The sequence below is a fragment of the Neomonachus schauinslandi genome, chromosome 8, assembly GCF_002201575.2.
Source record: "Neomonachus schauinslandi chromosome 8, ASM220157v2, whole genome shotgun sequence".
Classification (NCBI taxonomy): domain Eukaryota; kingdom Metazoa; phylum Chordata; class Mammalia; order Carnivora; family Phocidae; genus Neomonachus; species Neomonachus schauinslandi.
In genome coordinates, this window is record NC_058410.1 from 126,492,079 (window position 1) to 126,517,353 (window position 25,275).

Genomic DNA, 25,275 nt, shown 5'->3' on the forward strand with positions numbered 1-25,275 from the left:
ATGGACTACCGGCGGCTGCTGATGAGCCGGGTGGTCCCGGGGCAGTTCGACGACGCGGATTCCTCCGACAGGTGGGCGCGGGTTGGACACTGTGACTCCATTGGGATTCTGCTGTCTCCTCCGCCGCCGCCCCCTTAGGCTTTTGAGGGAGACCGGTAGTTGTTCCGCTTCTTTCTCCATCCCAGCCGGGTCTTTTATCCCACTTTGCGGCTGAGTTAATGAAAGCCACTTGTCAAAGGAGTCCCCGATTAGTTAGCATCGCTGACAGGCACAGTTGGGGATAGCGGCTAGGAACATAGATTTTTGCTCTTTAACTGCATTCAGCGTTCAAAAAATATTTGAGCACCTGTATGCCAGGTTCTGACCTCGGCGCTGGAGATGGTGATGAACAAGACTAAGTCCCTGCTGTCATTGAATTTTACCTTCTACTTGGGACGGACTGACAATTGAGTACCTAGAGTTACTTAAAAAAAAAACAAACCAAAAAGCAGATATTAGACCCTATGCAAATAATTAAAATCAGTTGGTAGACTAATGACAGTGTCAGGAGAGAGTTAAGTCCAGATCTGAACGACAAAAAGGAACTAATCTCAAGAAGAGGAGAAGGGACAGCCGTTCAGCAAGAGGAGACAACAGTGCGAAGCCCAACGTTGGTATCCCTCTTGGCTGTGAAGGGAAGATTTACGGGCCATTGTACCTAGAGCACAACAGGAGTAGTTGAGAAGATGGCTAGGTACTGAAGTGAGAAGGGGCCAGATCAGTGAGAAGGGGCCAGATCATGTAGAGCTTTGTAAGTGTTGAGGAGTTGGGATATTTAGGTCTTAATAGAAAGCCATAGGAGAGATTTTAGCAGGGGAATGACATAATGTGATTTATGATTTAAAGGAGTTACTCTATTAAGGAGAGGATGGTTTTGGAGGGTATGAGTGGAAGCAGTTCAAAATTGATAAAGTCGGGGTGCCTGAGTGGCTCAGTCGGTTAAGCGTCTGACTCTTGAGATTTCAGCTCAGGTAACGATCTCAGGGTTCCCACATCTGCATAAGATTCTCCCTCTGCACCCCACCCCCACCCCAACTCATTTGCACTGTCTCTCTAAAAAAAAAATTTATTCAGTTCAGACATGATGGGAGCTAGATTTTGGACGTAAGAAGTGGCAAGATTTGGTGGTGGATTGGATGTGGGCTGTGAGGCAAAAGGAATTAAGGATAACTCCTACATGAAGCATGAGAGTCCTTTGAAATTCCAAATAAATGGTTTTTACTTTATGTTCACAGTAAGGATTCATTACATGAAGATTTTATTAATCAGTTGGGGATTTTTTCAGTAAATATATGTTGATCATTTTCTGTGTGTCAGATCTAATGTTAGTGGGTAGGGATACATTGGTAAACATCACCTTGATTGACACAGGGCTTGCATGGTAGGAGGAGAAACATTAAATAATTAGACAATAGATATTTGTATTAGAATTGGGTAAGTAGTATAGAGGAAAAATGGGTGAGGAATAGGGAAGACTTCCCTGAGCAAATGATCATAGGCTAGTACTGGAAGGTTACATTAGATTTAGCCAGAGAAATAAGATTTTATTTCAACTGCATTCCAGATTTTTGTTTCCAGATAGGCATATATAAGGCTTTAGGGAAGAAGTAGGAAGACGAAACAGCCCAGTGTGGCTGGTGAGTAGTTAACAGTAATGAGTGTTCACTGGTTTTCCATCCATCATTGGATATTGTGAAGATAAACCAGTGGATTTTGTGACCCCACCACACTCCATGGTTTCTTGGCAATCTTTAGAGACATTTGTTTGTCACAACAGGGAGGTCGGGGGATTGCATAGTGGCATCTGGTTGGTAGAGGCCAGAGATGCTGCTAAACATCCTACAAGGCACAAAATGACCTTCCACAATAAAAAATTGTCCAGCCGAGGTTGAGAAGTTCTGGTAGAAATGAAGTATAACTTAAACATGCCACTCTAAATCACTGGCAATTGAAGGATCAAATTAAGGATTGTATTTACAAAAATCATAGTAAATATAAATAGCAGATGTGTAATGATTATTTTCTTCCCACCCATATCTATGGAGAGTTGGAGCCCTGTGAGCTGTTGCTAATTAATAATCAGGATTGATCATCTGAATTTACTCAAGTCTGGTCTTTAAGATGGTAGTTCACATTATCAGCTGTTATATGTGGTTCCTGTCTTTGTTCTCTACATGAGAGGTCAAAACTGGTAGTACCTCTATTGAATCTGACCTGCAGACATATTTTGTTTGGTATGCACAGTGTTTTGTTAAAATTAAATGTACCAGTTAAGTGGGAGATATAAAAATCCACACTTCTGGCTTCTCTTGAATAACTAAGAAGATATGGTAGCACTTGTTGTGAATTTTCACATGGCAGGAAAACACCCTATTGGTTGTGCTCCCTTTACTCTGGGCCTGTTCTCTGGGTTTGAGAATTCACTACTTCTTGTACTGAATTACACACAGACTCCCTCTCATTTGTGTTCACCGTTCCTTCCCTTCACAAACAAGGGTGATCTGAAGTTCTTTGTGTGACACAAATCTTGATACAGCTCCTTTTGTTGGAGTGGCATTGAGTTCAAGGTAAGGCTGCTTTAGACTTATTCTCAAATTTTGTCAAAAAGCTCCCCCCCCCCACCCCCCTTAAGGCATATCTGCGAATGGTTTTCCTAGATCCAGGTCTGGTGTACTGGTCAGAGTCCATTCATTCAGCAGAGAAAATGACAGTGTAAATCCTAACTTCATTAAGGCAGACGTGGGTTTCATACAGGATGTACTTCTTCTTTAGTAGGACCTGGAGAAGAAGCAAACAATGGGAATGGCACTGTGAAAAACAATCTGGTGTTGAGTTTATGGGGAGGTACTTTGGAAGGAAAACTTTTAGATTTATTGGTATAGATTTAGTCTGTTGTATCACAAATAAATACATGTGTAAATCCAAGTAGAGGTATGTGTAAACATGCTGAAACATTGTTATTTCTAGTGAAAGCATTGACTTGAAGACCATCAGAGAACAAGATGGTGTTCTGTTTGAGGACCTGCAGAAGAATATGTCTGAGAAGACGGAGGGAGGTGAGATGGAGGAGGAGGAGGAAGAGGAGGAGTACGATGATGATGACGACTGGGACTGGGATGATGGAGTTGGGAAACTCACCAAGGGTTATATCTCGAATGCAAGGAGTAACCCCCAGGTATTTTATAAATGATTTTATACATCTTTATGTTATTGTTCATGTCGTCTTTTTTCAGAGGACTTTTTGTCATTCAGGAATTGACTAACTGAAAGATTTCCTTCAGGTTATGTTGGCCTGTAGCCCCAGTCTTTAACCATTTTTGTTCTTCATCCTTTTCCTATTTCTGATAATTTCCTGGATGTAGATTCCTTTCATAATCAGTACACTTAAAAAGAGTCATTTAAATTATGATAAGATGATGAGCTTTAAAATCTGCATGGGAAAGGACGTGAATAGGCAGTTTACTACAAGTGGTTAGGAAACATGGAGAAAAAAGTTTAACTTCCTTAATAATTAAAGAAATGCAGATTAAATGTGTAGAGATGCCATTTTTTCACCTATGAAACTGACCAAGACCAAAAATACATAATTGTTGATTGAATAAATAAGCACAGTTATTTGGAGGATGAACTGGTATGTGATAAAAAGCGTTTAAAACATAAAATAAATGCTTTGACTCAGCAGTTCTTCTAGGATTGTGCCAAGAATAATGTTACAAGAATGATCCTCCAGTATTGCTTATAGAGAAACATTGGAAGGAACATCTTGTTTAAATTTGCTGAGGGACTGATTTCACATGATGGGATATTGTGCAGCTTTAAAATATGTTGCAGTGGAAGTCTATATTAATGACATGAACAGGTGTTTATGATCTACCATGATCTGTGTACAAAACGCAAGTTACCAAACTACATAAAGTCTTCTTCTCAACTAGAGGTACTTAATGTTTTAGGAGTTTGCAGAGTCCTAGGATTAGCATGGTACATCTTCCTGGAGCATAAAGGTTTCTGAAAGAGATGGAGGGAGGGAAAAACCAACAATATTTCTTTGAATATTAAGACTATTTCATAGACTAGAATGCCTGCAATTAAAGATAACCAGATGAATTTCACACTTGGGGTCTTGTTTTGGTAACTCCTCCATTAATTAATTGGTGAGATGTTGAGCTATTTCAACATAGAGTAATCCCTTTTAATAAAGCTGGAAATACAAGTAAGTATATGTGCTTAAATGTTAACTGTTATCTTGGGTGTTGGGGATTATAGGTGATTAAAATTTTACCTGTGTTTTCTACTGTGAACCTATATTTAAAAGTGTTTTAAAAGTTATATTTAGTAGAAAACTTTAAAGAGGTCTATGCAAACAGGAAACAAGTCAGCCTCACACTTCCAAGTTGAGATAACAGGATTAAGTTAACAATTATTATGGGCGCCTTTTTATCTGTACTGTATTCTCTTATTTATGGGTTCTTTCTTCTCTTTTTGCTATTACTTAAGTTTATGCATAGTGCCAGTCTAAGTTGTTAAGCCTCATACTTAATCTTTCCCTTTCTTGAGACGGTAGGCCCAAAATGAGGTTCTTAGAACCAGTTTAATGTTGGTCTAAGCTCTTTGTTATACATTTTCGGTGTAAATGGGCATTTTCAAATTTTAAATCTATAAAGCAGTCATACAAAAAAATGCATTTAATTTTAATTTGTTATTTATAGAATGAGGAATACATTGTAGAGAGGTTAAAAAATGGCAGATGGTACAGATTTCTTTAACCACTAACTTTGTCCTATTTCAGATGTCTTTTAAAAAAATTTTTTGTGCAAGTATGATTGATTCTTAACCTTTTCTTAGGGTTCTCATTCAAGTATTGATGCTTTAATAGTTAACTGTGAGCTAAGGAAAAAGGCACGTGATAAACAACCCTAGGTCTTTATTTAAAACTAGTGTCTTCAACTCTGAAACTTGTTTCTTCTAGGCAAATCGACAGAGTTCCAATTGCAATTCAGCCAAAATGTCTACTCCAGCAGACAAGGTCTTACGGAAATTTGAGAATAAAATTAATCTAGGTGAGTTCGTAAAATATATTTGGGCTCTGAGGAAGTTCTTCCGAGACCATAAAGTGTTATAAAATGTTATTAGGTCAAGAAATGAGCATATTCACTGTTACTGGCTGACTAATAACATTTAGAGAAGATAAAAACTCAGCAATTTAAAAACCTGACTTCAGGAAGAGACGTTAGCTTTTGCTTTTTTATTTCTGTTTTCTCCTCTGCTATAGAATTATAAAGTTACAGGTACCTGTTCAAGTTTTCGTCTGTTTTGTATTAGATTTTATGGTAAGATTATCTCATAGTAGGATGTTGAAAATACACTTAACCTTTGAACGTGGGAGTTGGGGTGCTGACTCCACACAGTCGAAAATCCATGTATAACTTTTGACTTCCCCCAAAACTTAACTACTAATAGCCCACTGTTGACAGGAAGCCTTGCCGATAGCATAAACAGTTGATAGGCGCATAGTTTATATGTTATATGTGTTATATATTTAATTCTTACAACAAAGGAAACTAGAGAAAAGAAAATGTTAAATCATAAGGAAGAGGGAATACATGTGCAGTACTTGGCTGTGAAAAATCTGCATGTGAGTGGGCCTGCGCAATTCAAGCCCATATTGTTCACGGGTCAACTGTACTAGAAATATAGAATCTAAGTACATTTTGTTTTACTAGACACTTTTTATGTAGGCATCAATCATTTAGTGAGCTGTCGAATGTTGATTTGAACCACCACCTCTTTAAAAATGCAGGGTCATCTTTGTCTTGTGGATGTTGGCTCATTATAAACCTAGCACATCTCATAGCCTATCATTGACCTATAATTTAAAATGAAACTTGCAGTTTTTAGAATCAGACTTGGAATTCAAGCAGTTATATTATCCATATTAGTTGTGTAAAGTATTAACAAGTGTCTGAAATTTAGCATATGCAGGTGAAGTATTTTGGAGGGGATTCCTGGGTCCAGGTTTCTGTGGCTCAGAAATTACAGCTGTGGTGATGAGAGTGACAATACTTTTCCCTAAGGAGACAGAGCTTCGTGCTCAGCTACAAAAACATTAACATTTTTTCATTATTAAAAGATAACTCTCTATACAACAAAATATTTAGAAAATAAGGAAGAGGGAAGTATTCTATTCAGACTGTTGTCTTTTTGTCTTAAATGTTGTTTACATTGTGGTTTTTTAAATTTTCAGATAAGCTAAATGTTACTGATTCTGTCATAAATAAAGTCACCGAAAAGTCTAGACAAAAGGAAGCAGATATGTAAGTAATATTTTAACTATAATACATGGCTGATAAGGACTAATTCCAAACAAATTAAGTAGCATCTTGGTCATAATTCTTTTGGAAAGGATATTTCTTTGCATACTTAAACCAGTTTTTTCTTTCTTTTTTTTTAGCTTAGGTGAGGGTATCCTTTCTTTATAAGTTGAAAATATTGAGTCTTAAGAAATGTATGGTCAAACTATAATTTTGTGAAATTCACAGATGCATTACCCTCTCAGGAGGGTAATGGTTTTAAACTAAAATGTTAGAATGTAAAAATGTTCCCTTTTAAGAATTTATTAAAATTTTTTCTCTTCCATGAAACATTTTTAAAAATTCAAGGGAAGATTTAAAACTAAATAGTGATATAACTAAGAGCAGTTTTTATTTATTCTTCTCAAAATCAGTTGTTTAAGATCTGGCTAACTTCTATGTCTTAATAACTCTAAGGTGTTTGCAGTTATTGTAGAAAGTGATACTAAGATTATACAACTAGTGTTGGAACCGAACTTAAGGGGCACTTGGGTGGCTCAGTAGGTTAAGTGTCCAACTCTTGATTTTGGCTCAGGTTGTGATCTTAGGGTCGTGAGATGGAGCCCCTCATTGGGCTCAGCTGGAGTCTGCTTGCGGAGTCTCTCTCTCCCTCTGCCCCTCCCCCTGCTTGGGTACGCATGTATGTATGCACTCTCTCCCTCTAAAATAAATAAATCTTTAAAAGAACTGAACTTAAAAACCAGCTTTCTTCTGGTTTATTGCTATACCCGAGAGATATCAGCTTTTCTTTTCTTTTTGTAAAAATTTATTTATTTTCAGAGAGTGCTTGTGCACCCACTGGAGCCGAGGAAGGCGGAGAGGGAGAGAGAGAATCTCAAGCAGACTCCATGCTGAGCTCAGAGTGTGGGGGAGGGGGGGAGCTCAGTCTTGCAACCCTGAGATCATGACCTGAGCTGAAACCAGGAGTCCAACGCTCAACTGACTGAGCCACCCAAGTGCCCCAAGATAGAAGCTTTTTGAGAACTGCCATAGTCATTTGTTATTTCACGGAAGTGTTTGTTTGAATCTTTGTGTTTGGATCTTTATGAGTTTAGTGCTAATAGCATCACTTAGTGTGTGAGCCGAAGCCAATCAGAATTCTCATTTTAATGTAGAGCCCAGTAAATACCTGAAGATGATAAAAACTTGTATCTTTGTAGAAAGGAACTCTAAAGAGAAGGCAGTATAAATGACTGATTCTGCATTAATAGAATCATTAAAGATTTAAGGACAGTATTAACAGACCTGGTGTTTTCTCTTTTGCAGCGTAGTTCACTTTACTCCAGCTGCTCTTTTTATCCAATCCTTCTGAAATATGGAGAGAATTATTTTTTCTTATTGCAGATATGCTCCTTTTGCTCTAGGGAACTGAACTGTTGATTAAGGGGACATGAAGGAATCATCACCGAGCAATGAAACTACAATGAGATTATGAAATCTATTATTAAAGAAACTACCTATTTAGGAATTTCATGGAATGATATACATTTGGAAACTTTATTTTGGCTTCTAAATTTTGAATGTCACATATACTTTTTTGGCTTTGGCTAGGTATCGCATCAAAGATAAGGCGGACAGAGCAACTGTGGAACAGGTACAATTTCAATGTGCTGCAAGCTCTCTATTTTATTTTATTTTAAGATTTTATTTATTTATTAGAGAGAGAGAGAGCATGAGCTGGGCAGAGGCAGAGGGAAAAGCAGATTCCCCTGCTGAGCAGGGAGCCCACGCGGGACTCGATCCCAGGACCCTGAGATCACAACCTGAGCAGAAGGCAGACGCTTAACTGACTGAGCCACCCAAGCACCCTGCAAGTTTCATTTTAAATGAGCATTTCTTTTCTCTTGGGATTATAGTTTGCATTCATCCTTCTTGCTTAATGCTAATGTTGTCTAAAACTACTTGTAGTTTTGAGTTTAGAAATCTACATTTTGCTTTATTTATACTAGGACTGTTAATAGATAAGTTAGAGTCATGCCCCTTTCTGGCCACCATGCAGTGCTTTCCTCTTCTGTGGGGAAGCAGAAGTTACTGTAAGACCAGGAATCTTTTGTCTTGTCTTAAACAAGGTCAGCAGGAATTTTGTGAGCTTTCTCAAAAGATAGGTATCTGCCACAAAGCAGGTGTGTGTGTGTGTATGTGTGTATTTTCATTTAGAAATTCCTTACTTGGTTTAGAAATTATGCTTATTTTATTCTTTCTATTCAAGAGTGGGGACAGATTTTCCTAATTTCCCCGTATGTAGAGAGTTGTGATTGGATGTTAGCATTGGCCCAGATTTTTGATGTGAAGGTGATAGAAAGGGTCAGAACATTACTAGTGCCACCTCCCACCCTTCTGCCCAGCCCTGTACAGAGGCATAAACTCACTTTGCAGTCATAGCCTCTTCCACCGCCCCTGCTGTCCCAAGGGGACTCCCAGTCAGAGCTCAGAACCACTTGTGCAGTTGGAGAAGTCTGCCCGTAGTTGGGCAGAAGTAGGTCTGGGATCCATGTCTTCATTGCCCTCTCATGTATTTGTTTTGTGTGGGGTATGTGTGTGTGTGTGTGTGTGTGTGATTGAAAACAAAGGGTAGTCCAGCTGAGAGAAGTGAGGCAGCTCTAATTGTCACAGGCCCTAAAAGGACTAAGGCAGGAAGTCCTTTTTTCCCCTTTCGAAATTAATGTGGAATTAAGAGTGTGTATCTTGGGGCGCCTGGATGGCTCAGTTGGTTAAGCAACTGCCTTCAGCTCAGGTCATGATCCCAGGGTCCTGGGATCGAGTCCCGCATCGGGCTCCCTGCTCTGCGGGGAGCCTGCTTCTCCCTCTCCCACTCCCCCTGCTTGTGTTCCCTCTCTCGCTGTGTCTCTCTCTGTCAAATAAATAAACAAAATCTTTAAAAAAAAAAAAAAAAAAAAAAAAGAGTGTGTATCTTGATCTTAAGTGGTGTTTTAAGGTATGTATTTGTAAGTTCATTCACTTTGCAGATTTCTTTTTTCCTATTTTGTTTACAAGCCATTTTGGCACGTTGCCCCTCCTGTGGCCCTGACTTGGCTTCCCCCCATTTTGGCAGCAGTGCAGGCGCCTCTCTGCATCCTTCCGCCCCAGCAGCGTGCCCTCCCTCTGCTCACCTGTGCGCCCAGCTGCCCGGGCAGCTAGTGTCTGTTCGCTCACTTCCCTCTCATTTCGATCTAGTTGCCATTGATGCCGTTTGGCTTTTAGTCATGCAGTCTTCCAGGGTTTTGTTTTTATTAACCTTAGGTTTCTGGTGTGACCGCAGCTGTGTCACTGAAGGACAGACCCTAAAGTGTAGTTAGATTGGGCCGCTTTACACCGTCTCTGTCCGTGGAGGTGGAGGGGCTGTTGTGAGTGTCCCTTGAAAGTGTGTGTAAATATGTGGCTGCTTCAGTTCGGGCACGGATGGGACCAGGCTTTAAGTTCATGGCTTTTTCGTTAAGGAGGACTTTGGAGTCCTTTTTAGTCAAGATTGATTGCTCTGACTTCAAAGGAGACCCTTTCCCTGATTTACTCATCTATAGCAGAGGTGTGCAAACTCCTTCTTTAAAGGGTTAAATACTTTAAGCATTGTGGCTCAATTTTTTTTTTTTTTTACAACTATTTTAAAATGTAAAGACCATTCCTAGCTTACAGGCTGTAGAAAAACAGGCTGTGGCCTGGATTTGACTCATGAGCTGTATGGTACTGACCTCTGATTTAAAGTTTCATATCCAGTACAGTGGCCACTGAGCACTTGAAATGTAGCTAGTCTGAATTGAGATGTGCTATCAACATCAACAGGCTTGGTGTGAAGGCTTAGTGTAAAAAATGCAGTGTTAAATCTCTCGCTGGTAACTTATATCGATTGCATGTTGAAACTGATAATGTTTTAGATATACTGGATTAAATAAATAAAACAAATTTTACCTGCTATTTTTTACTCCTTTTAATGTGACTAGAAAATGTAAACCTAGTTATGTGACTTGCATTATATTCTATTATCTAATGTCAGTCTGCCGTCAATTTCTGCTTCCCTTTGACTTGGTAGACTTTAATTTCTGTGACTGAACTTGTTGGTGCATCTCTTGTTCCTTTCACCTTCGTGTGGCATTTTATTTGTTAGAAATTATAGTGAATAAAAACACCACAGTTGATACTTTTCATTGAGTCAGCCAGGATAGCTTAGTACTTAAGCTCTTCTTCAGGTTATTGATGGTCAGATGTTTCAATGAGAAATATTTGGTACTGTCTCTCTGAACTTTTTATTTTTTGCATTTTTTTAGGTGTTGGATCCTAGAACACGAATGGTATTATTCAAGATGTTGACTAGAGGAATCATATCTGAGATAAATGGCTGCGTAAGCACAGGAAAAGAAGTGAGCTTTTCTTTGGCTGCCTGAGTGTTTTCATGTTAGTTTTCTTACTTCAGATAACAAATGAAACTAAGGCACTTAGTAAATAAATGGTGCCTTTAAAAAGAAAAGAAAAAAAATACACAAGTCAGAATAGCTTAGTATTTCTAAAAACGGCTTTATTAATATTTATGGGTAGGTAGGAAGTTGTACACACAACCTTGCCTTTTCACCTCTGTTACTGTACTGGATCACTGAGTCCAGGTGGTGCCCAGGGTCAGATTACTGCAGGCCTGAATCCTTATCACATGGTTACTAATGGGGCAGGGGCTTAGTCTAGTCTTTCTGAGTCAATGAATCTCTTCCCCGTTTTTTCTTTGTGTGTGTATATGGAGAAAGACAGACATGGCATTTTTAAATGAGTCACTCATTCTATGGGAAGCACTTCTCAGTAAAACTCCGTTTACAAATCATGAGATGTAAGAATGTCTTAAAATATTTTTCACATACTTGAGATACAAAAACGTTGAAAGCCGCTTCTTGTATATAAATTGGATCTTCCTATATACGTAAATTAGAGCTCTACTTACTGTACCTTTTTGTAATGATGTTTAGAATTTTAATTGACATAATCAGAAGACGATGGTGTTTCTCGTACATGTTACTTCAGTTCGCTTGACTTTTTTTTAACTTTTGAGGATAAAATCAAATAGAGTGAAAGATTGAAATACTGTGTGTAGTTATTTAACACAAGCTTAATTTGTTTTTGATGCAAAATAGGCTAATGTGTACCATGCTAGCACAGCAAATGGAGAGAGCAGAGCCATCAAAATTTACAAAACTTCTATTTTGGTGTTCAAAGATCGGGATAAGTATGTAAGTGGGGAATTCAGGTGAGTTCAGATTCTTTTTCCAGTTGGCCTAATTTCTATATCCTAAAATAAAAACTGGAATAATGGAATGACGGGAATAACAAATATTTTTCTCGTTCAAGATTTCGTCATGGCTATTGTAAAGGAAACCCCAGAAAAATGGTGAAAACTTGGGCAGAAAAAGAAATGAGGAACTTAATCAGGTGACTGTCTGGAGCGTGGGGCTGTGCTGTGTCCGACATACTGGCCCCCGCTCCTTCCTGCTGGCATATCCCAGGGTGGTTCTGTCCGAAGGTGGACACTCGTAGTGCTGCTCATTTCCGTTAGATCTGCTGAGGTGCGCAGAAATGGCACATTCCTGGACAAATAAGAACTACCTTGTTTTCTCTGTTTTGAGAACCCATTACGGAAAAATTCACATTTATTCAGCAAGGCTGGGTCATTCCAAGCACCTTGGAAGCTATGTGAAAGCATTTAAAATTTATACCGAGGATGATAGGGGGCTAATGCAAGATTTTAAGCAGGGAAATACACAATCAGGTTTTGAGACTGATGTGTCATTTTTTATAGGCATTGGAGTTTTAGACGATTTTGTTAGGACCTAAACTCTATCATAGTTTCCTTTTCGGATTTCAGTCCAGTCTTGGACATACTTATACGTTCTTTGTGCTGACACTTTTATATCAGGTGAGGGCAACTTACTTAGCTGAGATCAAGTGTTCTCAAAAATTTGAAGTTTTTTTTTTTTCTCTTTCGAGTACCTTTTAACATTTTATCTGCTGTGCATTGGTGACATACGTTGGATATTTTAGTATTTTTTTATTTTTTTTAATTTTTTTTAAATTTTTTTTTTTTTAAAGATTTTTATTTATTTATTTGAAAGAGAGAGAATGAGAGACAGCACACATGAGAGGGGGGAGGGTCAGAGGGAGAAGCAGACTCCCTGCCGAGCAGGGAGCCTGATGCGGGACTCGATCCAGGGACTCCAGGATCATGACCTGAGCTGAAGGCAGTCGCTTAACCAACTGAGCCACCCAGGTGCCCCGGATGTTTTAGTATTAAATACTTGTTTTGAAAGTCCTTTTGAAATTTTGTGTTCAGTTAGCTATTAGGTATGAGTCCAACTGGTTTTTTGTTTTTTGGTTTTTTTGTAAGTAAACTACACCCTGTGTGGGCGGGGCTCTAACTCACGACCCCAGGGTCAAGAGTCATGTGCTCTACCCACTGAGCCAGCCAGGCACCCTGAGTCCAACTGTTTTATTAATCATTGTTGAGGCTAATCAACTCAGAAGACATAACTGCTGTAGTTCATCAGTTCTGAGATGCACATTGCACAGTTTAACATCTCTGGAGTGGGACTGAGTGTTAGAGGCTATGAGATATAGATGAATTGCCAGTGTTTTGCGGTTCTTGGTTGTGCATCTTGGTGCCACTTAAAATCTCTGTGGTCTTCGAGTTTATGAAATACAGTAATGCAACTGAGATGTGTTGATGCTGTTTCCTAACAGCCATATTAATCTTGTGTTCTGTAGCCGTTGTGATTTGTTTTACATGTTGTGTCACCTTTTCATTTGTCCTTTTGTCTTTTTGAATACCACAGGCTAAACACAGCACAGATCCCATGCCCAGAACCTGTCCTGCTGAGAAGTCATGTTCTTGTCATGGGCTTCATTGGTAAAGATGACATGTGAGTATGTAGAAGGCCTAATAATTACATGCTCAGAAGTATATATATATATATATTTTGGTTTAAAAAAAAAAATCCCTCAAACCAGTGTTTATTTTGGAGCATTTCTGTTGTTTCTAACGTAAAATAAGACACTTAACATTCCACGTTGAAGCTTATCTTTTAAATACAGAGTGTATGCTCTGCCCGTAGAATCACATGACTTTAGTCTTCAGTTCCTTTGGATTCTCAGAGCAACAATAAGACAAGTCTCAGAATCATCATGAGGCTTAAGCCTGCAACCAGCCCAGCTGGCATGATTTTCTTTGATCTCTTATACCTCACACCCATTATGGTGGCCAGGAAGAAAGCTGTAAACAGTGACAGTCAGAAGTATATTTTTAAGTGCTTCAAATTATCTGACCTACAACTATTTGCCATTTAAATAGCTCCTTTCATCTTGGAATGTTTTTTGTGAATCTTTTCCACTGTACTTGTGCAGAGTTACTCATTTATTTTACCTTTTTAAGTCTCAAAGTGCTTCAGAATAACAAAGTTCACCCTGTTTTGAGGAATGTTTTATACAGTAAGCTGGGAGAACACCTGTTTCTTGACAACTTTTTGATTGGTACATCTATAGTGACCCAGTTGCTCAGTGATAAGTTGTTGAAAAGAAGTCCATGTAGCAATGTGTAGTATAAAGCAAGAAAACTTGTTCTGGGGCATTTTATCTTAGTTCATTTTATTTGTATTAAAGGCCAGCGCCACTGTTGAAAAACGTCCAGTTATCAGAATCTAAGGCTCGGGAGTTATATCTGCAGGTCATCCAGTACATGAGAAGAATGTATCAAGATGCCAGACTTGTCCATGCAGATCTCAGTGAATTTAACATGCTGTGAGTGTGTTTTGTCCCTTGGGAACCTCCTGTACAGCGTTTCATGTCCTTTAAAAAAATAAAATCCCAATCCAAGAAGTCATTTTTATTTTTATTTTATTTTTTGCTTTTTTATTTTTTAATTTATTTGAGAGAGAGAAACAGAGATAGCGAGAGCACGAGCGGGGAGGAGAGGGAGAAGCAGACTCCCCACTGAGCAGGGAGCCCGATGCGGGGCTCGAGCCCAGGACCCTGGGATCATGACCTGAGCCAAGGGCAGACGCTTAACCAACTGAGCCACCCAGGCAACCCCAAGAAGTCATTTTTAAATTCTAAAGATTTAAAGTTGGCCTCCACATGGTCATAGTATAGGATGTGTTCTGTGCTTGTGGTGGCCTTAGTCACAGAACTGACCATCTGATCATTAACAGAATTCTCAGACTTTGGAAATCTCAGTTTTCATCTCTTGCTAGTCAAAGTGGCCTCTTATCCTTACCCACCTTGTTCATTCTATTGGTTATTTCGCTTGCTCTTAAGATAGAATTTTTTTAAACAACAAAACGCAGGAAAGTAGAATCCAAGTCCCTGCGTGTCTGGCCCACAGGTACCATAGTGGAGGTGTGTACATCATTGACGTTTCTCAGTCCGTAGAGCATGACCACCCACATGCCTTGGAGTTCTTGAGAAAGGACTGTGCCAATGTCAACGGTGAGTGGAAATTGGAATTTCCTACCGGCTTGTTTGTGTCTGTTGGTTCTGCACTCTGGTAAGCTGTTGATGTCAAATCTTGGCACTAAATCTTTTGATGTAGTGATACTTATACCATTTGCTGGGAGATGGTGTATTTTTATTCATCTCTTTGTTTCTTCGTAACATAGTTGGAGTAACAACTTTTTCCCTCCTAAGGCTGTGCTGCGTTTTCCTTCCAACAGATTTCTTTTTGAAGCACAGCGTTGCTGTGATGACCGTGCGGGAACTCTTTGAATTTGTCACAGATCCGTCCATTACACAGGAGAACATGGACGCTTACCTCTCAAAGGTGAGATGGGGCGAGGAAAAGAAAGAACAGAAAATAGTAGTAATCTGCACTTACGTGCTGCTTCTCAGGGACTCCAATTGCTCAGTGTATGTTCGTTTCAACAGCTTCCTGAGACCTCCTGATTTCACACATAGGGAATCAAAAATACAGTAAAAAGCCAATGGGAATGAGAGACGATGGACTCTGAAAAACAAACTGAGGGTTCTAGAGGGGAGGAGGGTGGGAGGATGGGTTAGCCTGGTGATGGGTATTAAAGAGGGCACGTTCTGGATGGAGCACTGGGTGTTATGCACAAACAATGAATCATGGAACACTACATCTAAAACTAATGATGTAATGTATGGGGATTAACATAACAATAAAAAAATTAAAAAAAAAAAAGCCAATGGGAAATCCAGGTTTCTTGACTTGAAGCATTGGGCAAGATTACATAGACTGCCATAGACCTGTTTGGCTTCTGGTCTTTCCCTTGTTTCTCAGAGGCCTTTTTGAGTCACAGAACTTTTGCACGTGTGGTAAAATGCACATAGCGTAAAACTCACCATTGTAACCACGTGTAAGTGTACGTTCGCTGGCATTACGTATATTCACACTGTTGTGCAGCCGTCACCACCGTCCATCTCCAGAACTTTCTCATCCTGTAAAATACAAACTCCGTACCCATTAAACATTAACTCCCCATTTCTCCCCACCCCCAGCCTGTTCTGCTTTCTCTCTGTGATGTTGCCTACTGTAGGTACCTCACATAAGTGGAATCATGCTGTTTTTTTCTTTTTCTGGCCACTTGTTTCCCTTAGCATAATGTCCTCAAGATTCTTTCATGGAGCACAAACACATCCTGGGCATCCATTCATCTGTGAATGGACACTTGGGGTGCTTCCACCTCTTGGATGTTGGTGAATCATGCTGCTTTGAACGTGGGTGCACAAATCTCTCTTCAAGACCCTGCTTTCAGTTCCTTTGGGTGTATACCCAAAAGTGGAATTGTGCATTATATAGTAATTCTGCTTTTAATTTTTTGAGGAACTACCATACTGTTCTTCTTAGTGGTGAAATCGTTTTACATTCCCACCCAACACTGCAGAGGGTGCCAGTTTCTCCACATACATCCTCACCATTTTCTGTTTTTTTGTGTTGGTTTTTTCTTTTTTTGGAGTAGCTATCCTAACAGGTGTGAGGTGGTGTCTCATGGTTTTGATTTGCATTTCCTTGATGATGAGTGATGTTGAGCATCTTTTCGTGTGCTTGTTGGCTACGTTAGAGCTCCATTCAGAAAACTTTCTCAAGGAGAAATGGCGCAGAAATCATTGTTTCTGCAGATGTATTTTCCAGATCATGTGAGCCTGTAGTAGAAGTGGTCTTACTACCTCACTTGTCATTAAGTTCTTTTTTTTTTTTTTTTTTAAGTAGTCTCCACACTGAGCAGGGCTTGAACTCACAACCCTGAGATCAAGACCCAAGCTGAGATCAAGAGTCAGATGTTTAACCGTCTGAGCCACCCAGGCGCTCCTGTTGTTAAGTTCTTTTTAATGTTGTCAGCCTCTCCTGGACCATGAGCCCACACGGGACAGGAGGTTTAGTCTTGTATTGCCGTTACCTAATCGGTACCTGGCACATACTAAGCAATTACATATATTAATTGAATAAATACATACCGTTTTTATTCCTAAATTTTTTAGCACTAATTTTAGTGTCTGAATGTAAAACAAAGAACCCTAGTACCACAACTCTTTCCTTTTTTCTATGTGTCCTAGTAGAGAACAAATCTCCAGTTTTCCAGTTTTCCAAGCCAAAAGACTCTTGTAGAATCTTTGTCACCTTAGTTGCAGTCACGGTTTGCTCAAAGAGATTTCTTTGGTGGTTTATTTTTCTGCAGCATTAGAGACACATGCTCAAAATTAGAGGACAATCCCCCTTTCCTCTTTGATTCCCTTCATTGCTGAAGAATTAAAGGGTGGTTCTTCCATTCTTTGGGTCTCAGTTTTCCTTTAGTAAATATTTTTGCTAATCATTTAAAAATTAGGGAAAGTAGGGTCTTGAGTTCAAGTCCCACTTAAAAACAATTAGGAGCACCTGGGTGGCTCAGTCGGTTGAGCCTTCGGCTCAGGTCATGATCCCAGGGTCCTGGGATCGAGGCCCACATCGGGCTCCTTGCTCAGTGGGGCGTCTGCTTCTCCCTCTACCTCTGCCCCTCCCCCTGCTCGTGCTCTCTCTCTCTCTGTCTCTCTCAAATAAGTAAAACCTTTAAAAAAAAAAAAAAAAATTAAGGAGAGTAGTTTTACTCTTGAGGAAAGGGATAGGGATTCCCCAAGGCTAAATGGTTTGATTTATACTGTTACTTTTGAGCTGATAGCAGCCTTTTTGGTGAGATCTGACAGAGCTAACCTGTGTCACTGGAGGCCTCAGAGTCCTTTTTTCAGAAGTGTAGACGTGATACCGATAAAGGTGAGAGCAGGTTTATACTAAAATTGAGAAATAGATGCATCTTCTGTAGGTTGAATATAAAGGAAAGTAACTTTTGATTTCTTTCCAAGGCCATGGAAATAGCATCTCAAAGGACCAAGGAAGAAAGGTCCAGCCAAGATCATGTGGACGAAGAGGTAAGATGTATTATCTTTCCACAGCCATAGGAAACACTTTGTTTTGAGTTTTTGTTTTTTTAAGGGCATACTAGGTCACCAACTTGATTTTAAGAGAGAAGCAGTTTTCAGATGATGAGAATATTTCCTTTTACATCATTTAACTGAGCCAAATGGGATAAATTACATTTCATTACATCATTCCACTCAGCAACCTATTAGCCCATTGTCCTAGATGGAGAGCTTTACTTACTTATTTGCAGAATAGTTCATGTGCAGTATTGTATTACTTTCAGATGTGCAGCACGGTGATTCGGCATTTATGTACATTACTGAATAGTCACCACACTAAGTCTAGTTACCATCTGTCACCATACATAGTTACTATAATGTTATTGACTATATTTCCTATGCTGTATTTTATATATGTGTGATTTATTTATTTTAAAACTATAAGTTCATACCTCTAATCCCCTTCTCATTCCCCCATCCTCTCCCCATCTGGCAACCACCAGTTTGTTCTCTGTATTTATGAGTCTGTTTCTGTTTTGTTAGTTCATTTGTTTTGTTTTTATAGAGTCCACATATAAGTGAAATCATACAGTATTTATCTTTCTCGGTCTTATTTCACTAAGCATAATACCTTTGAGGTCCATCCATGTTGTCACAAATGGCAAGATTTCACTCTTTTAAGGCTGAGTAATATTTTATTGTGTGTTTGTGTGTGTGTGTATATATATATATATATACATTTTCTTTATTAATGGGCACTTATGCTTCTTCCTTATTTTGGCTCTTGTAAATAATACTACAGTGAACATAGTGGTGCATGTATCTCTTCGAATTAGTATTTCTGTTTTGTTTGGATAAATACCCAGAAGTAGAATTGCTGAATTTTGTGGTAGTTCTATTTTTAATTTTTTGAGGAAGCTCCATACATTTTTTCATAGTGGCTGCACCATTTTGCATTCCCACCAGCAGTATATGGGGGTTCTCTTTTCTCTACATCTTTGCCAACACTTACGTCTTTTTGATACTAGCCATTCTGACTGGTGTGAGGTGATCTCTCATTGTGGTTTAGATTTGTATCTCTACGGTGATGCTGAGCATGTTTTCATGGGAGTGTTGGCCATCTGTATGTCTTTGGAAAAATCCCTATTCGGGTCCTCTCATTTTTTAATCAGATTGTTTTTTGTTGGTGGTGAGTTTTACGAGTTCCTTATATTTTGTGGATATTAACCGCCTATCAGATACATCATTTGCAAATATCTTCTCCCACTCAGTAGGCTATCTTTTTGTCGATGGTTTTGTTTCCTGTGAAAAGGTTTTTAGTTTGATGTAGTCCCCATTTGCTTATTTTTGCTTTTGTTGCCCTTGCCTGAGGAGAAAGATCCAAAAAAATACTGCTAAGACTGTATTTAAGTTTACTGCCTTTTTCTTTTAGGAATTTTAAAGTTTTAGGTCTTACATTTAGGTTTTTGCTCTATTATGAGTTTATTTTTATGTATGGTAAGATAGTGGTTCAGTTTCATTCTTTTGCATGTGGCTGTCCAGTTTTCCCAATACCATTTGTTGAAGAGACTGTCCTTTCCCTGTTATATATTCGTATCTCCTTTGTTGTAAATTAATTGACCTTATATGCGTGGGTTTATTTCTGGGCTCTTTATTCTGTTCCATTGATCTATGTGTCTGTTTTTGTGCTAGTGCTATACTGTTTTGATTATTATAGCTTTGTAGTGTAGTTTGAAATTAGGGCATATAATGCTTTAGATAGAGAACATTTTTAAAGAACCTATTGAAACATTATTCAAGAAGGGAAAACCCATCTCAGTTCACAAATGTGAATTTTTAAATGATTTAAATGTTGATTTTGGTACCATTGTAGACTTTAAATATGTGTGGTGAAAAAGAAAATTATTTTAATCTTGGGGATTAGTGTATTTTTTAAAGATTTATTTATTTGTTTGAGAGAGGGAAAGAACAAGTAGGAGGGGCAAAGGGAGAGGGAGAGAGAATCTCAAGCAGACTCGACACTAAGCACAGACCCCGACTTGGGGTTCAGTCTCGGGACCCTGAGATCACGCCCTGAGTCGAAACCAAGAGTTGGTCTCTCAACTGATTGCGCCACACAGGCCCCCCCATAGTAGACTTTTAATCAAAAATTCTCAGAGCTGTTAGTGTGATGGATGAATATAAGGCACCCTATATTTATCAGCAGTTCTGAATCCTTTTCACCATAGCACAGGGTAGATAATATTTCCATGTAAGAACATGTTCCTTTGTAAGGCCTAGCCGGGGGCAGTACTTGCTAACTGCAACTCCATTCCTTTCTTTCCCACTCAGAAAAGCTTTCTGGAATGCAAACAAGGGGAAAGTGGGGACTTCAAATCATTTCACATTTTATCGTTAGTAACAGAGTCCTTTTGGGATCCGCACAGCAACACCAGTGTGTGCAGAGCCTGGCTGAGGATCCGTGCTGTAGATGACGGCAGAGTCTTCGGATGTGGTGGGTGTGAGATGCTCAGGGAATGAGAGAAGCATGTGAATAACACTTTTGATTTTCTTTTCCTCTGTGTCTGTTAGGTGTTTAAGAGAGCATATATTCCTAGAACCTTGAATGAAGTAAAAAACTATGAAAGGGATATGGATATAATGATGAAATTGAAGGAAGAAGATATGGCCATGAATGCCCAACAAGACAATGTGAGTAGCTTGGTTTGTATATAACAAGCAAGTTTATAGAGGAAGCTACTGTCCCAAACCTGCCATTTTGAATGTTGGCTTCTAATCTTCTGAGATGGCTGATTCCCTTTGCATTAATAGGTCCTCTGCGCACATTGGATGTAAAGGGAATTCACTGGTATTTGTGAAAGAAAATGGCACATTTGAGTCCAATAGACTATAGTTGCAGAAAATGGAAGATTTGTGTAAAGTCTGGGCTGTAAATGGTTATTACACTAGGTCCATTAACATACATATTTCAAGGTCTGGAACATTTCTTTCTGTGAAAAGGCCAGATAGTAAATATTTTAGACTTTGCAGGTAAAGAAGCAAAATTGAGGCTATTATGTAGGTCATTATAAAATAAGAAAAAGAAAAATTCCCCAAGTTTTTATTGAAGAAATTAAAAGCCCTTTAATAATAATTGATATAGCTTTTCATGATTCCTAATAATGAGAGAAGAATGGAGTTATTTTGGGGAGCATACATTCCATTTAATTGAGAATCACAGTTAAGAGTTTTCTCTTATAAAATTGGTGGCAAAGGTTCATTTGTAAAAACCATCAGGCTGTGGGTGGGTTGTGGGCCAGAGTTTGCTAATGGCTGTGTGCTCGGGGGGCAAGAATAATACCTATGCTATAAACTTTCTGTGTTAACCAGGGGGTAAGTTTTAGGCACCTCTTAATAATCACAGAAGATTATTAGCCCACAGTGTTCTTTCATAATATTACAATGTGTGTTTGTCACTGCTTAGCTTTATGTTGATTCTTCTTTTTGTCTTTTTGGTAATAAGATTCTGTACCAGACCGTTACAGGATTGAAGAAAGATCTGTCCGGAGTTCAGAAGGTATGAGAACTTGTGTTGATGTTCATTTACGTGAATACTCTTTTGAAGCCTATAAAACCTACTTTATACTAGAATTAAACTAACAATATTATTACTAGTATAGATATTTCCGAAGTTTTTGGGCATTTTCAGAAATGCCCGATTTGTGTTCACTTTTTTAGCCCTAAGACTGAAATACAGGAATTTGTGGTTTATTTCTGTCAGTTGTTCTGTTGTTCTTGCTGAGGCATTGATGCTTTTTATATCCTGGTCTTTATGAAATTATTAATGATAACCAGGTGTTTCTTGGTGTTTTTACAGTTAAAAAAAACAACAAGGGATTCTGGTCTCATACTGGTATAAAACCTGTTGCAGGGCGCCTGGGTGGCTCAGATGGTTAAGTGTCTGCCTTCGGCTCAGGTCATGATCCCAGGGTCCTGGGATCGAGTCCCGCATCGGGCTCCCTGCTCAGCGGGGAGCCTGCTTCTCCCTCTGCCTCTCTCTCTGTCTGTCTCTTATGAATAAATAAAATCTTTAAAAAAAAAAAAACAAAAACCTGTTGCAGAGCAGTCTCACAGGTTTAGCAGTTTTATAGTTCTGGCTTCCTGTAGTGTTTTTTCTTGTTTTGTTTTACATTTTTAGAATGGTGTGGATTAATTCTAACGTAAGCAAAAATAAAGGCAGTTCTTATTTATTTTAATGTTTTATTTTGTTTTTAAAGTAGGTTCCATGCGGGGCGTCTAAGTGGTTCAGTCACTGTCTCTCTCTCTCTCTCCTCCAAATAAATACATAAAATTAAAAAAAAATAATAATAAAGTCGGCTGCACACCCTGCGTGGAGCCCAACTTGGGACTTGAACTGACCTGAGATCAAAAGTTGGACATTTAACTGACTCAGCCACCTAGGCATCCCTATTTGGATGTTCTTAATTAAAGGCTTAAATGTGAAGGATCATAGTTTGCTTTTTGAAATTTTACTGTGTCTTTGTTTTTGGAAGAATTGAATTAGGAAAACTCACATGTTCAGTATGTGTTACATATAGTACGTGTTATAGGGCAGTTGTGCCTTGAGTTCCAGCACATGAAGATTTTGTGAAAACTGGCTAGAAAACCTTTTTGTACAATTGCCTTTTAAAGATATTTTTTCTTATAAAAAGAAAACCTCTTGTTTTTTATTTTTTAAAAGATTTTTTATTTATTAGTGAGTGAGAGAGAGAGAGAGAGAGCACGAGAGGGAGGAGGGTCAGAGGGAGAAGCAGATTTCTCACTGAGCAGGGAGCCTGATGCGGGACTCGATCCTGGGACTCCAGGATCATGACCTGAGCCGAAGGCAGCCACTCAATCGACTGAGCCACCCAGGCACCCAAAACCTCTTGGTTTTTATTTTTTTGTTTTTATTTTACTTTTTTAAAGATTTCATTTATTTATTTGAGAGAGAGAGAATGAGAGACAGAGAGCATGAGAAGGAGGAGGGTCAGAAGGAGAAGCATACTCCCCGCTGAGCAGGGAGCCCGATGTGGGACTTGATCCCAGGACACCAGGATCATGCCCTGTGCCAAAGGCGGTCGCCTAACCAACTGAGCTACCCAGGCGCCCCCAAAACCTCTTGTTTTTAAACAATGCTTCATGCTGCTTTAAAAACTGCTAAACTTCGGCCGGGGGGGAAGCACCAATTTCTCTTGTTTAAATATTGTTTTCCCTCTTGATTGGACTAATAGTAAGTATTGCTTGACATTCAATTCATAGGAAAATAGCTGTGAAGTTATCCAAATCAATCTTTATTTTTTACTTCTATCTGTATTTCTCCTTCCAAATCAAGCTTGGTTCTGTCAGTGATCTGGGTCACCCAGTGAAGCCACAGTTCCTTCATTTGGGTGTGTCCTGGAGCCTCACTCGATGCCCTGCTTCCACGCTTCCTCCCTGATGTTGATTCTGTTGTTCTCAATGTTTCAGTACAGGATGTAGTTTTTCACCGTATACCTGCAAGGCTGAAAAATCTGAATTCTACCATTATCGCATTTAACAATAGGTGACTAAGTGGTTATAGAATAGCTTTTGTAATATTTTCAAGGTCCCTGCACTTCTAGAAAATCAGGCTAAGGAAAAGGCTTGTTCTGATTCAGAAGATGCTGGAAGCTCTGAGTGTTCTGACATAGACTCAGAAGAGCAGGGAGAACAGGCCTGCTCCAGGAAACCCACTGCTGACATTGAAGTTGATAAAAAGGTGAGCCGAGAACTCAAATTCCCTTGTTCTTCAGCATGGTAGCAAAGCCAGTTTCGTTTCTCATTTACTAGATTATGATGGCTGAAAAGATTATTGATCAGTAAGTACTTCTAGTTGTAGTGCTAGTTTCTAAGTGTGAACTTTGCCTTTGGAGGTCACATTGTGTAGAGATTGGGCTTCTGTTAGGAGCTCCCTGGGCACTGCCTAGAGAGAGGACACACTGAATTCATCGATTAGAAATGATTGTCATTCACTTGAAACACAATTGATGTTGGAGTTGTCCCATGGTGAAATACTGAAAGGCCATTTCATAGGGGATTTGCAACTCAGTCGGTGTTTCCAGAATCTAAAAGACTTATTCCACTCCTAGCCATCAGCATAAGAGACGAATGATACATGATTGCTGTGTAAATGTTACTGTTCATTCTTAGCTTAAGCCTTTAATCCTTACAATGTTCAGGGCCCTAAGACTTCTGAGAGACATACCCAAGCTAATGCACACATTTTCTGTCTTTGTCTACTGCAAATATTTTGTCTTTCCAACCTGTATTTCTGTTAGAATATGAAACTTGTGAAGAAAAGTAGTTGCAAACATTTAATAGTCCTCCCAGTTATTTCTGTTTGGCACTCTTCAAATTTCTATTAAGAAACCGTGAAGACAAATTTGGAACCAAATTGCACCACCACATCCTAATCATTTTCATCTTTTCCTGTTATACTCACTTTTGTCCTTTCACATATGTTTTCTTACTTAGTTGTAATAGTAAAATGAATACTCGGAATGAAATCTGCAGGTTCCTTTATTTTTGTTTTTGTTTTACAGGAAAGAAAAAAGATGGTCAAGGAAGCCCAGAGAGAGAAAAGAAAAAACAAAATTCCGAAGCATGTGAAAAAAAGGAAGGAGAAGACAGCCAAGATGAAAAAGGGCAAATAGAACCAGAACTCGAGACATAGAGTAATCTTCCATCAGTTGCTTTTCCCGCCTGCGCGGTGAGCTGTGCCTGGAAGGGGTTCTCACGGCAGTGTTGTGAACATGGGCTCACGTGTGCTCACGTGTTCTTGTGTAATTATGTAACAAGCTCTAAGCTCTCCCCGTCTAGATGCACTCACTGCCTCTGGGTGGTATTGACAGAGGATTTATTTAAACTACTATTTTAATGAAGAACTTTATACAGTTTTATTTTTATATATATTTTTTTCTCCTGCAATATGTTTTTCGAAGCATCATAAATGTTTAAATGTGACCAACATCCATAGTCTTTATGTAAGTGTAAAGGCACTTTGGACAGACTTGGGTAGATTGTTTTTGCTTTGCTCGTACATGCCAGAGACCCATCTGAAATCATTTGATCCTAGGGCCGCGGTTTCTGTGGAAGGGAGTTTCGTTTCTAAGAGAATTCATTTGGTGGTTGATTCAGTAATCATCTACTGCGACTGTTCTGTGTGCATTGCTGCTCATTTGGGATGCACTTACTCTTCATCTTTGTTACTCTTGAGTGAAGACATCGCAGTTTATAAGCTATTTCACATTCAGCTATTTGGCCTATTCTGTTCATTCATCGAATATTTGAGTGTGTTAGGTGCTAGGGATACAGCAGTAAACAAAACTGAAAAATTACCATGTTCGGGTACTTTACATTTTGAAAGCAAGACATTAAACTAATAAATAAAAATGTATCAGTAGGTGGTAAATTCTGTGGTGAGAAATAATGCAGAACAAAGAGAATGCCTGGGGAGGTGGGAGTTTGCCGTTGAAAAACA

The 25,275-nt window shown here is 39.0% G+C and overlaps 1 protein-coding gene across 1 annotated transcript; it reads left to right on the plus strand.

The window, feature by feature from the left end:
• On the plus strand, positions 1–24,603 carry RIOK1 (RIO kinase 1). Its single transcript, XM_021696939.2, has 17 exons — positions 1–71; positions 3,007–3,214; positions 5,006–5,096; positions 6,281–6,350; positions 7,938–7,980; positions 10,646–10,738; positions 11,495–11,607; positions 11,709–11,789; positions 13,187–13,273; positions 14,010–14,147; positions 14,731–14,834; positions 15,059–15,165; positions 17,700–17,765; positions 20,328–20,447; positions 21,259–21,312; positions 23,362–23,514; positions 24,338–24,603. Exons 1-17 carry the CDS (start codon positions 1–3, stop codon positions 24,446–24,448), a joined length of 1,710 nt encoding a protein of 569 aa, XP_021552614.2. The 3' UTR covers positions 24,449–24,603.
• The last annotated feature ends 672 nt before the right edge of the window (positions 24,604–25,275 follow it).

Bases quoted from the DNA above. Each gene is read 5' to 3' on its own strand.
- RIOK1 (XM_021696939.2), top strand. From the start codon at position 1: ATGGACTACCGGCGGCTGCTGATGAGCCGGGTGGTCCCGGGGCAGTTC. The intron at 13,274-14,009 runs GTGAGTATGTAG...TTTGTATTAAAG, and splicing joins TTCATTGGTAAAGATGACAT to GCCAGCGCCACTGTTGAAAA. The intron at 17,766-20,327 runs GTAAGATGTATT...TGTGTCTGTTAG, and splicing joins AAGATCATGTGGACGAAGAG to GTGTTTAAGAGAGCATATAT.